At 41.3% G+C, this 13,660-nt stretch overlaps 1 protein-coding gene across 1 annotated transcript in view; it reads right to left on the bottom strand.

Moving 5' to 3' along the window:
- dpy19l3 (dpy-19 like C-mannosyltransferase 3) overlaps positions 1 to 13,660 on the bottom strand; it is a 66,534-nt gene that overhangs the window by 39,067 nt on the left and 13,807 nt on the right. The window contains exons 4-7 of the mRNA XM_085351159.1: positions 12,803 to 12,893; positions 5,966 to 6,087; positions 5,363 to 5,508; positions 112 to 235 (exon numbers count right to left, since the gene is read on the bottom strand). Of these exons, the coding sequence (XP_085207285.1) occupies positions 112 to 235; positions 5,363 to 5,508; positions 5,966 to 6,087; positions 12,803 to 12,893 (483 nt within the window). The remainder of the gene's footprint in view (positions 1 to 111; positions 236 to 5,362; positions 5,509 to 5,965; positions 6,088 to 12,802; positions 12,894 to 13,660) is intronic.

Below are 13,660 nucleotides of genomic sequence, written 5' to 3'. Positions count from 1 at the left end.
CACACTGCCTGATCACATTTCTTCTGTGCTGCTTGTACTTCTAAATTATTGAGTGGCTCGCCTCATCAGGCTGATCTATGTGGCGAGCTTGGGCTATAGCTCTGCGCTTACCTGCTGTAATGTGGTGAGCTGGGGTCTGAGGTAACAGGTGATAGCGGCGACCTGCAGCGCTAAGAAGGGCAAAGACCAGTTCTCTCTGAGGGAGATGGTGAACTCTACACGAGTAGTATCTACCCTGAAAGGAGAATGATTGATGAAGCGATGGAGAGATGGTGTTAAACCGTTTCAGCTAAACACCGTGAAGGAAACCTAACAGAAGTTTGGAACTTCTGGTGGCTTGAGAAAAAGAAAAAAAATTAAATCCTGAGATCATGGCGGCAGTTTTCAAAGCGCTCTGAGGTCGTACAGCGTTTACAGCTCCAAATGGACAGCAGAGAAAACGCCAGGAGGGTTTTTGAGACTGTTTAAACTTTAGTGCACTTCCAACAGTACAGAAAAGTAGGCAAATCCACACACCAGTAACACAAACTAACAAAAGAAGAATTTAGATCTGCTTGTCCCGTACATGCACTGTGTCTGTTTGGTTTGTCAGTGGATTAGCTACACAACCTGGAAGGTCCACTAGCGACCAACTTTCAGCTACGAAGCAAAGTGCTTTATTTATGGCAGTCAGTCACTTCTTCCACTCACTGTACCCTCATTCTCATGATACTCACCAAGCAGACATGAGTGAGCACCTGTGCAACATCAAGTCAACTCCTTGCGTGAATTTAAAGCCTTTATTTTCCTATAATAATAATAATAATAATATCTATATATATTTGACACATTCGTATTAAAAAAAAGCAACTGCTGAATCAATATTCAGGATGGACTGGCAAATTCTGGCCTACACATAGACTGTATACAAAAGATGCACAGAGCCCATAGGTTTCCAGATTCCAGAAGTCTGATTATACTGATGACTATGAGTGCATTCACTCTCAAATGATAGCTTAATTTTTTATTACACTTAATTTTAGTGTTAATTGCTACTTTTAAGTCTTTGTTCATATAGCAGGGATTTTAATTTTGACATTAAATTCTCATTTAGACTGAAATAGACCACAAAGTAGAGTTCAGAGTGCTTCAAAGCTTGGCTGCGTGGTGACTGAGAAGTTGCTGAGTGTGCACTGAGCTAATCACCCCCTCGATCAACAAATTAAACAACTAACTAAAGAAATTAGGAAAATAAAATTTGTTCTTGAAATGCTTAAAAACATTCAGGGAAATTAAAAACTCTCCTGGAAACTTTTCTTTGACCAATAACGCCAAATATGTCAGAAGCCACATGATGTCACTGACATTACTTAATGTTTGGACCCAAACTTGAAATCTCTCACCGCTGGTGTTTTTGGGTGTAGGCCAGCTTGAAGGCCGTCTATTAGGCACAACCAGCTGGTAGGAAGCTAAAAACAAGGATGAAATATTTTGTCAATATTCCAGATCTATTAAGAAGTCCGCTGCTGATGTGCAGTGCATCTAACACAGTGTTTAAAACTCTGCTCACACTACAGTAAAGAGCAGAAGTTTAGAGGAGACTCTGCAGGACACGACTCTCACATAACCTGAAATGTCTTAAGCTTTTCTGACCCTTCGTGCTCACACTGCTGCTAAAGATCATGTGTGAGTAACCAGATTATTGATGTTCCCTGCAAACATCTGTGTAGTATGACCCCCACTGATCACTTGCATAATGTATATGCTCAGGTGTTGAAGTCACGGATCTAAGAAATGAAGACGATAGATGCTTCAAGCTAACAAACACCCACGGTTTGGGATTTACAGCCCATCACTTCTAAATCCAGACGATTGGTCTGAAGTGAATGCAAAATACGAACTTAAGTCTTCTCTTCCATCTGTGGGAGATTTTTAACTGAAACCTAGTAGGATGTACTCTGGGTTTGACAAAAATTTCAAGGTTTGCTACACAAGGTTTGTTATATAACATAAACAATGAGACCTTCCCATCTCTCTCGGTTGCCTTTCACAGCCTGTGGATTGATTTGCACAGTGTGTGAGACACTCGGGATAAACATTCCACAAAAATACAAATAATGTGACATTTATGCTCACTCCCAAGTGGCGGTCCAGCGTCCCAGTATCAACAGTGAGCAACACAAAGCAATCGCTTAAGTTTACTTCAATGTCAACAAACGACTGGTTCAGACCAAAGAAATTGATTTTAACTTCACATAAGGAAAGAAAAGAAAAAACTTTTGGGGCTTTAGATGGTATTTCACTACTGACAGCATATGTGAAGAAACAAATGAGCTACTGCTTTCAGCATTCAACAATGTGTCATGATTAAGTAGGCGGGTAAGCCAAGATCAGCTAAGATTAGCTAGAAGAAACCCATCTAATGAAGGATCAACATCAGCAGGGAATTGGACTCACAGAGAGCTTCATCCAAACTCAAGGAGGGGAGCTAACCTACTTTGTCAACTTAACCGACTAACCATCACCAGGTGGCTAAAGCCTCAGTCACACTTAGTCATGTGAAGCTAAAAATTACATAGTACTGACTTTTTTAACCCTCTTAATTCAAAAGCATAATCCTAGCTATGGTGGTCGCTGTAGGACAAACATGTTGTGGTCACCTAAGAGTGATGCTAGGTGTGTATGAGTCAGTAACATCCCTTCTTACCAATGACACTGATATTGAGGTGTGTTTCTGAGACTAGCATACCTGTCAGTAAGGCTTCTGTTTTTGCCACCGTTACTAGCTGTTGTTAGCTATTATTAGCCGCTGTTAGCTGCTGCTGTTAGCTGCTGTTAGCTGCTGCTGTTAGCTACTGCTGTTAGCTACTGCTAGGGTTGCCAACCGTCCCTTAAAATACGGAATCGTCCCGTATTTAGAAACAAAAGTACACGTCCCGTATTGAGCTAATAAGGGACGCACTTTGTCCCGTAATACAGTGAGAATCAAAAGTAGTCTATAACTTTTAATGGAATTAACGCTTTGTTTGAAAACACAATTCCCAGCCCCTCTCCTGCTTTGTGACCAATGAGCTGACAGCACACTTATGACAATTCGAGTATGACAATTCAGATTACTGCTCATCTCATTGGTCGATGAAAGGTCACTTACGGAGAAAATACCGGAAGACAACAGATGACCACAACAAGAAGCATGGCCAACAGGGAAACAAACGCCGACACTGCGGTGCAAGTCTCGGACGACAGTACACCTAAAGCTGGGCAGACACTGTGCGATTTTCAGTCACGTTATTCAGCTCCTGCTCAAACTGCACGATTGACTCGCAGGGGTTAGAAGTTGGTAGGTCACGATGCAGGTCTCACACTATACGGCCCGATGCTCTGATGCGACCTGAGTGCTCACACTGTGCCTCCATAACATGAAGGTTATAACAGAAAATCTGTCGCTCTCTCTCTCTGTCTTTCACTCACACAGACACACCACCACCATCAACTTTGCTAAATTGCTAATGAAAAACATTATCAGGCAGCTGTGAATGAGCAGCAGTGTAGATCCAACTATTTTCACGGTTGTTGTGGTCGTGATAATTTTGTGATGCCACATCGAAAAGGCTCGGATGAGCTTTCCAAAGTTCTACAAGTTGTGCCTCCATCACTTGTGTCCAGATCACACGCTGCACAGCCGAGCTGCACCGTCTTTTTCACCGACGTTTACGTGTTTGCGCGTGAGCAGTGTGAGCGGCTCACGAGCGATTGATGATCGGGAGCTGCTCGAGGTGTTAATCGCTTCTCGTTACCCCACGTATACTACACGACGCACGATGAAGGCCAAAATCTGGCCGATCACCAAATCGGTCGCACGACTCAGAAATCGTCTCAAAATGGGCCAAAAATCGCACAGTGTAAGCCCAGCATTAGAGCAGCAATGTTTGTTCGCTCAGAGAAAGAAAAATAGGCTGCAAAAGTACTGGGAGGAATGGGAAAAGGGAAACACCTGGCTGGGAAAATACACCATAACACCTTTAAAGCGCACTGCACTGTGTGCCGGCGCACTTTTTCCATAGGCATGCTTCTAGTGGTGGGCACATGAAGAACATGAGGGGCGTGAAAGCTCGGGGAACCCTTAACCAATTTCTTGTCCACCAGGCCACGGCAGAAGCAGATATGGTATGTAAACACTGGTTTGTTGTTTAAACCCTCTGGTTAAGGTTAATATGGGCATGTGCAGTGAATATCAGCGCTATGTGGCCAGAAGTGTGATAATATAACTTATTTTGTGTAATAAACAACTGCAAGGATAGATGATTACAACAAATAGATCACTAATACATAAAAGTAATACATAGATGAATAATGATGATGAGTTATGATGCGTAATCATGGGAACAAGTGGGTTTACAAACCTGATTAGCTTTAGAAAAGCTGAAATAATACCTCAACTGAAGCCAGTTGTACTAAATGCACTAAATGTGCACAGTTACAAGAATGATTTTGTTCTATTGTTTTCTATTAATTTATATAATTTTAAGTTAAGCAGGACAGAGTTCTTTTAAAGAAAGATTTACTTATATTCTCAAAAGCTAAGCATGACAGGCTTCTGTTTAAGAAAGAGACCTGTTTTACTGTGTTAATGTTGTCATTTTGAGCTAAAAATAAATGGCTAAATGATCATTTGTTTCCCATATGGTCATATCACAAAGAATATGCATCTGCTTAAATCAAATTCAAGTCAAATGGTTAAAAAATAATTTCACACACAAAAAAAGAGCTACCACACTGGGAAGGGTGAAGACAACTGGGTTGCCCGGCCCTGGCCACGAGGTGTCCCTTATTTATTTTTCAGGGAGTTGGCAACCCTAGCTACTGCTGTTGTTAGCTGCTTCTGTTAGCTGCTGTTAGCTACTGTTAGCTACTGTTTGATGTCTTTTAAGTAGATATAATATCGTTGGACTCTTGGTAAAAAAACAAAAAAAACAAAAAAAAAAAACTCTCAGATGATGTCAGAATGTTATCAAACTGTTATTAGAGAAAGTGTGATTTTTAGGACTTTCAAGCCTAATGTTAGCTAGGATGATGTTAGCTTATAAACAGCTGCTGCTTTTTGTTGTTTGGGTGGTTCGTTTATGAAAACATCAATTTGTTGGAAGATATAAATACACACTAATCTATTTATATTTATCAGTACAATATCTTTTCTTTGTGTTACCTAACCTTAAAAAAAAATTACCAACTGCACCTTTAAGAGTTGATCCATAAAATAAATAAAAAAAGGACTCTTTGTTATATTGAGAGAAAAACTGCCATGACAGAGTCAAGTGCGAGAAGAAAGGGACTAACTCTCTCCTCCTTCACTGTGTCACGCACACAGATAGTTATTACTCACCTGTTAAGGATGTACCAGACCCCGGTGAGCGCACCAGCAAGCCAGGAGCCAGACAGAAGCCACGCTGTGAGGTACAAAGCGATCACATACACAGCTTGGAGCGAGAACACTGTGTAAATATAAAAGTACACGGGCTCCAAATATGACTGGGCCACACACACAAAAACACAGACACACACATACACAAAGGGAAGCCATTAGTTCATTAGGCAGCGCGATTGAATGCACAGAGTTGACAACAGTGACAGCGACTGACTCGGGCACTCGAGAACACTGTGGCATTTTCAGAGTTGTGTCTGATATTTCACTCCCTGACATTCTTGTCTCTCGGTGAGACAGCTGATGAAAAAAACAAAGGAACGCCACTGCGCCTCAAACACTTCCTCATTTGACTACGATCATTACAGTAATAATGCCAAAAGAAAATACATTTTTCAAAACACTGGAGAGTGACTTTACTTTCTCCCCCCACCCCTACACATAAAAAGGATGTGTTAATTAACAGAACAAATGACAAAAGTCCCAGACAGTCTAGCTGGTGTAGCTGAGGTCTTTAATCTTTTGTGTGTTACCAGCCGAGATGACAGGTGAGTGTTGTATTACCTGTATGGGCAACAATCTGTAGAGAACACTGAGAAAGACCTCTTGGTAGATATTCATTCGCTGCAAGAGGTTAATGGTCCTCTTGGATTCTGTCAAGTTGTCATGGATCATTTCTTTGAGCCCTGCAAACACAAAATTCACACACACAAACACACCATTTGAAAATGCCACCCGTTCTTTAATTATTTTTTTTTTACAAACTGATAATAATTATTGGCTTTATGACAGCCAGGGAGGAAGGGGTGTTAATGTTTCTCGAAGCTCACCTGGCTCATTTATTTAGCTCAGACTCGTGCCATTAGAGAAAAAACAGGGTCGGAAATTTGCATCGACCACTAAAAACACAGCGTGTTCTGTTTGAAGTTAAATTCCTGCATTGCTCAAAGCACACTCGGAACGCTTCAAACTTGGAGATGGGTTGTGGGGCAACTTCATCCCCCATGAAATAATAAAAACGAGCTTTGAGGGGAAAAAAAGATTTTTGGTTTAAAACATTAAAAATGTAACAAATGCGCCCCGTGTACAGACGGGTGTATCCTCACCGTAGAGGCCTGGATGCTAGTCAGCCCTCATCTCACCACCAAAAAAACGGCAAAAAGCCAAAAATATAAATCTTCTTTTTAAGAGAGGTGATTTGACAACACTTAAAGTTTTTGTTATTTCTCGGATACGTTGATTTAGGTTTCTCAACCTTCTTCATTTGCATCGACATCTCTTTGGGCCTTAAATTGAGACTTAATGGCCAAGACCACGCACCTCGTCTGTGCATGAAGATGAAAAATGTGCCATTTTTGACAGAACTATTCATTATTCTGCTTATAAATTGTTACAAACTAGGACTCGAGTTTCCACTAACTCAGTAATAAAAACACAAAAGCATCATGACAAAGTGACCCGGTTTTACAAATTGCACCTTTAAGGACTGCTGGATTTCCACTGTATGTAACCGATCGATTTCCTCTGACTGAGTGTGTGGCTGATGTGGCTCATAAATACAAACCCACAGAGCGTTATCATCACCTCTGCTTTAGTGCATTTCAAGTGCTCTCGCTTTTTGGGCTCGATGGTCTGCAACTTTACTGTTTCAGTCCACTCTCACCTCCCGTCAGTGCGGTTTTCAGCAGACAAAGACAGGCAAAGTTAATGACTTGCTGTGGAACATAGACGAGCTCTTAGCAGCTTTTTACAGCCAGATATTTTTATGTGATGCTGGTGGGAACACATCAAAGAGGAAAAGAAGGTAAATATTGGACTTAGATTTGCTAAGCTGCCAAAAACATTACTCCAAATGAATGCTAATGTGGGATGCTGGATGTGTCAACGGGGAAATATTTAAAAGGACATATTACATCATTGTTTTGCACACAGCTGGTTTCTTCTCCATTAAATGGGAAAAAAAAGCCTCTGTTTTCCAGTAATTGAGGTTTAAACTATAATTTAGGTTTATTACTACTTAGCTGCCAAGGGCATCAAAAGTGGAGAGGCAAGGGGCCCTCGTCTCCCCTCACTTTATGTCCCGCTCTCACATCCTTCAAAAAGATTTAAAGTTTAGGTCTTCTTGCTCATTTTTAACCAAATCTTTTCCTTTTTCATGCTTTAGCTGGTCAGACGCGTCTCCCTAATATTTGTTTTTTGGTTTTATTATTGTGGACTCGCCACATGATTTAAAGCTACTGTACTACATTACCTCTGCACATTTTAAATTCATCTTTAGACTATGCTGGGAATGGCGAAGCTCCTCGGTTCATCCACTGACTAGAATGAGCTGTTTTTGCTCCTCCCCCGTTAAACCAACTTTCTCTTTCTACTGATTGGCTGGCTGCCTCACATGAAAAATTATAGAAGGCAAATGGGTGGGTGGGGCTTCCTGGGACAGGCAACGTAAGACTACCGTATTAGGTATATCCCCGCTCCATGACATGACATCATACATATTCAAGAGAAGAAACATAGACCTATTTATGAGGTGCAGCCAATCAGAAGAAAGCTGGTTGAACAGGAAGCGAACTAATCTGGCTTCTTTCAGACAGGAAAAAAAAAGTACAACATAATTAATAATTATTTATACTCTAGTGAAAGTAAAAGCTCCACTTTAACATGAAAAACTCAAAGGGAATACACCTGGAATGATCTTTCACTATATACCTGGATCACTAATACCACCACAGGAGGTCAGAATGAAAGCACAAAGTGTTGGTGATTATGTTAGGCTGTGTCTTGTTCTTTTTTCCTCTTCCAAATGAGATTGACGAAGTGGTGTTTTGTCTCTTGCCTCATCTGACTTTTAAAGCTATGCTGCTACATGTTCTAAATTGCTTTGGTGCAATGGCATTATTACAGAAGGGAATGATGGCAAGAATTAGCAAAATAACACTAACATATAGAAAAGAATGACATTTTAACATTACTCTGTCACAGAAAACACTGCTGCTGGTGTTATATGAGCTGATGCGCGCACTGATAGCATTAATCCATATTGGTTACTCCATGCAGTATCATCACCATGTACTGGGTTTGACTGAAACAAAGTGTGACATGGAGCGAGGAGCGAGGGCTGACTTTCTGCTGCAGGCTGGGATGTGTCAGCCTGATTTCCGCTGTGTTCTTGATCCATGGAAAACCATAAAAACCAGCACGGTTTTGCATAAACAAAGTGCACATTACCACCCACACGCATGACCCACTCGACTTTGTTCATTCATTTATGCCGTTTGCTGTCATGCCTTTCTTTTTCCACCTGACTCTGTGTCCTGCCTTGCTCGCTCATCTGGATTCTTTCTCCTATTTTAGCTCATTTATTCATTACATCTTTCCTTCACTTATCCCTCCTTTTCTTTCATTTCTTGCCTTTTCAATTATTGCTTCCTTTCTCACTTTCTTCCTATGCCCATCCCTATCATTTCCCACTTCTTCCATTACCTGCCGTCACTTCAGCGCTTCATCCATAACACCAAAAAACTACAGTAGTAGGATAACGAGCTGCTGTGCTGTGACAGAAAAACAAGGGAACATAGAAAGGGACGGGAAGGGAGGTCAGCCAGTTCCTCAACTGATTAGACTACAGCTCAATTATTTGCCTTAGTGGAAAATTAGGCACATTTCCAACAAGGAATTTCACATGGTAATGGGAACAAAATAATTAGGCTAATTTCCCTCAGACCAGACTGTGCATCATGAGAAAAGTGCAGTGATTTGTTTGGTCGGGTGGAAATAATGGAGTGAAAAACAGTTTTTCCTTACAAGTATGGATAGAGAGAGCCACCTGGTGTTGGCAACCATGTACAAAGGAAGGTGCTAACAAAAGCTAGCTTCCTAAAACAAGAAGTTACAGAAAAACTGTAGGTCCCGGGTGATGCTATGCTGTAGTGACACAAGACTCGGCGGTATCGACCACGGCAGCACGGCACTGGTTACCGCCATTTCAGACAGTTTATTTCTAGACAGCTTTAAAGATAATAAAAATACATTCTTTATTTCCACAAAGTTCAGCTCTCTGGAGGACTGTGACAAAGATCTGGAGAGTTTGCAAATTTATACCGAAGAGTGTTTGGAGCGAGTTGTTATGTGGAAGCCGAACCAGCAGCGAGAGGAGCCTGAGGACTCCCCCGAAAAGACCTCTACACATTTGGCTGGACTCTAACCTGTGTGTGTTTCTGTGATATATACTCTCCCACCCACATCCACTTCAGACTGTTTAAGTGAAATCAAGATCTGGTTTACTCACAACTCTCTTAAACTTAATGGCAATAAAACAATTCATTTTAAGGCACCAGATCCAAACTGACTACAGTTCCAACCAGTCTTTCGTTATCCATTGATAACCCTGACACACCCTCCCCTCAGGTTAAGAGTCTTGGTCTCATCCTCGATAGCACTCTGTCCTTCACAGCACATGTAAATAATATCACTCGGTCTTCCTACTTTCATCTCCGTAATATTAACCGCCTTCGTCCCTCGCTCACTCCAAACAGTACCTCCATACTCATCAATGCTCTTGTCACATCTCGTTTAGATTACTGTAATTCTCCTCTCTGTGGTCTACCTCATAAATCCCTCCATAAATTGCAGTTAGTTCAAAACACAGCTGCTCGTATTATCTCCAGAACTAGATCCACTGAACATAGAACAGCTCTTCTTAAACAGCTCCATTGGCTCCCAGTTCACCTCCGTGTCAATTTCAAGATCCTGCTTCTCACTTTCAAAGCGCTTCATAAGCTCGCTCCTCCATATCTATCCGATCTTCCACACATACTCACCCCACCGTACACTCCGCTCTTCTTCAGCTTCCCTTCTGTCTGTTCCACCTTGTGTTATTGTAAGGTGACCTTGAGGGTCTTAAAGGCGCCTATAAATAAAATGTATCATTATTATTATGACCGAGGAGCTCGGTGGAAGCTCGAGTTTACCTGCATACATCGTTCTCACTGTGTCACCTGTTGACCGCCTGCTGCTGGTTTGAACACACTGACTGGTGATAGTCACAGTTTTGTACAAAAAAGGCAAATGTGCCTCATCGTTCATCAGCTCAGAGAGCTGGGCTGCTGGGAGCTTGTGTTTCCCTTCAGAGTGACTCCAACTATTTAAAATGAATAGACTGGATTTAAGAGGAAGGAGCGAAGGACACCGAGCAGCAGATCAGGCATGATGGAAACAGGCCAAAAGTTTATTAAGGAACCAAATTGGAATAATCTGTTTCCAGCAGGCTGGATAAGTAAGTGCTGTTTATTTCAGTATGAAATTTATTTCAAAATTGATAAAATAACTCTCTCTGAATGAAATTGTCAATGGCCTGAATTCATTTATTGAATAAACTTTTTTTCTTTTTATTTAAAATAAACTTACATAGTAATGGAAACACTTGTATATTCCTAATTTCTCTGTCTGTATTATTGTAGAGTCCACCTTACAACATAAAGCACCTTGAGGCAACTGTTGTTGTGATTTGGCAAATAAGAGAAGGAGATATAAATACCGTATTTCCCGGACTACAGAGCGCACCTGAATATTAGCCGCACAAGCTAAAAGCAGGGGAAAATCCTGTTTTGTACATACATTAGCCGCACCTGACTAAAAGCCGCAGGTGTTTCAATGTTGACTTATCATATGTAAGAGAATATGCACAAATCGAATTGTCAGGAAAGAGATGGCTGTTTGGAGACACACCACTTTTATTAATATTTTGAAAAATAAGTTATGGGTACATATTTGCATAACCTTTTAGGGTATGTGTACAAGTAGCGGTAATTACAAGTACAAAACATGTACTGTGCTTCATAAATGAGTAACAAATGTAGTACATAACAATAACCTACAGCACACCAGAAAAATAGATTCAGACTACCTTTTAGGCTCAGGTGCAGTGACACGGCTTTAACAAGAAGAAAAGTCAGTCATTCACCACCATCTTTCTCTTCTTCCTGCGCACTAAAACCACCAAAGTCCTCTCCTCCAGTGTCGGAAACGAACAGGCTCAGGGTGGCTTCATCATCCACTCTCAGCTCCTTTCTTTCGTTGTCACTTTCAAAACCAAAGAAATCCTCATTGTCAGTGTCAGAGTCGAACACCTTCTGAAGAGCCTCCTCTCCATCAGGCAGCAGTCCAGCCCTTCGAAATCCGTTGGTGATCGTGGATGTTTTCACACTTTCCCACGCTGTCAGAATCCAGTGGTGGAGTTGGGCATAACTTGCTTTTTGCAAGTTTATCGCCGCTCATCATCCACGCCTCCAGCTGAACGCGTAGTGCTACTTTGAAGTTTGTTTTTCGCGCTACTTCGTACGGCACTACGTTGCCTGGCGGATGGACATGTGACTAACATACCACTCTTGAACTCCGATCCTTCCGCCAGGCAACGTAGTGCCGTACAACAGCGGAACAAACAAAACAAATCCGCTCATAGACGATCCATAGAAAAGCCGCACCTGACTAAAAGCCGCAGGGTTCAAAGCTTGTGCAAAAAGTAGCGGCTTATAGCCCGACAATTACGGTAAGTGAGGAGATGGGACTGAACGGGGTGTGATAATGAGGGAAAAGTGAAGGGAGGAAGACAGAGCGATGGAGGGAGTGAGGTAGATGAGAATTGGTGGAGGGAGTAATAGAAGACAAGAAGAAAGGGAATTACTTCAGGGAGGGAGTCAGGGAACAAAATATGGAACAAGAGGAGATACTTTGCAGGTCTTATGTGTGAGACTTGCAGTAGTTAAAAAAACACTACTTCAGATATCAATTTATAATCATTTTAGAGATTTTAAAGTTGTTTTATGCTACCTGCTCCACGCTGTCTATTTATCATCATCATCAGGAGCATCCCTTTGCATCATGGATGTGCAGCCGAGGCAGCGATCTGCAGTTAATGCACAAACACACTACGGGTTCATCCCCCGAGTTCGCTGATGTTTTTACGCTTGAATGATTCTCAGGTAATTGGTAAATGGCTAAATAGATTAAAAAAAATACCGGCGGCCACCAGCGCTGCCCCTCCGCCTCCAAGTAGATACACGTATGGTATCCATTTAAAAATTCCACGTCAGCTTGTACTCAAGTTACTGCACTCACAAGATTCAGGAAACATGACCTCTGACCTTGAGGTCACCGGGATTCAAACCCGACTGTGATTTTTTTTTTGTAGATGAACCAATGGTATCTCCCACACACACACACACACACCACTTTTCGATTAACACCTGGACACTACAGCTTCTTGTAACATCCACTTCAGCTTTTCTTTCCACACACTATTTTGTTGGAGTGGAAAGATCTTGGATCATTTTGACCCTCTAAGTTGTGTTTGTGAAGAAATGACAACTGTCATGAATACAAACCTGCGATCACAGTGCATACCTTCTTGTATTGATGGGGCGTGCAGCATTTGTTTATAGTAGGAGTAGTATAGTCCACACTCTGTCCGAAAGGAGATCTCCCTCTCCACTTCCTGAAAATAAAAAGAAGGATTTTAGTTTCATGAAAGCAAAGACTTCTGTTCTCTGTAATATGGAAAACAGATATCCTGGCAAGACATGACAGAAACATGGAGGATAAAGGCAAAGCAGCTAATACACTCATAATCCTCTCCAGTAATAATCAGACAGGTAACACAGTGTGTGAGTGCGTGCTTGGAGGATGTCTTCCCAAGAGACTTCCTGCTCGTCATGCGTGATTACTGCTCCTCGGGGGGGTAAGAGGAGAGAGCAAACGGCGAACAACCAGCTGTGGAATATTAAGCCAATCATTAATCTATCATATTTAGTCTGTAAATTGTTTTTGCAACTGTGCTTGACAAAAAGAAAAGCTTTGATTTTAGCTACTCATTTCTTCTAAAACTCACTGAAAGTCTGTCAAATTGTTTCTCCAGATTTACTGCAGCCAAATCCGGTCCGAGCAATCTCCAAATCCTCCGCTTGTTAAAAACCAAAGCACGTTTCCGAGTATTGCTGCAAAGCATTTTATCTGATATTTTTCCAGTAACAACTTCCAGTAATAACTAAAACCTCACAAAAAGACTATAAAATTAGAAATGTATATAACATCTGTCCATTAAAACCAATTCATCAATAGAAAGGATTTTCCAATAACAACGTTCAATTTCTAACATTCATACAAACTTGTACATAAAATGTTCTGTATTCTGAACATATTTCACGCATTTCAGAGGAGAAAGATCCTAATTTAAACAGCCTGGCTCATTCTGCGGTCCTTATA

This window comes from Diplotaxodon limnothrissa, linkage group LG1 (genome assembly GCF_057381915.1).
Source record: "Diplotaxodon limnothrissa isolate DT_005_m linkage group LG1, D_limnothrissa_male_GT1.1, whole genome shotgun sequence".
NCBI lineage: Eukaryota > Metazoa > Chordata > Actinopteri > Cichliformes > Cichlidae > Diplotaxodon > Diplotaxodon limnothrissa.
Note: the sequence above shows the minus strand (reverse complement) of the source record. Positions and strands in the feature narration are given on the sequence as shown.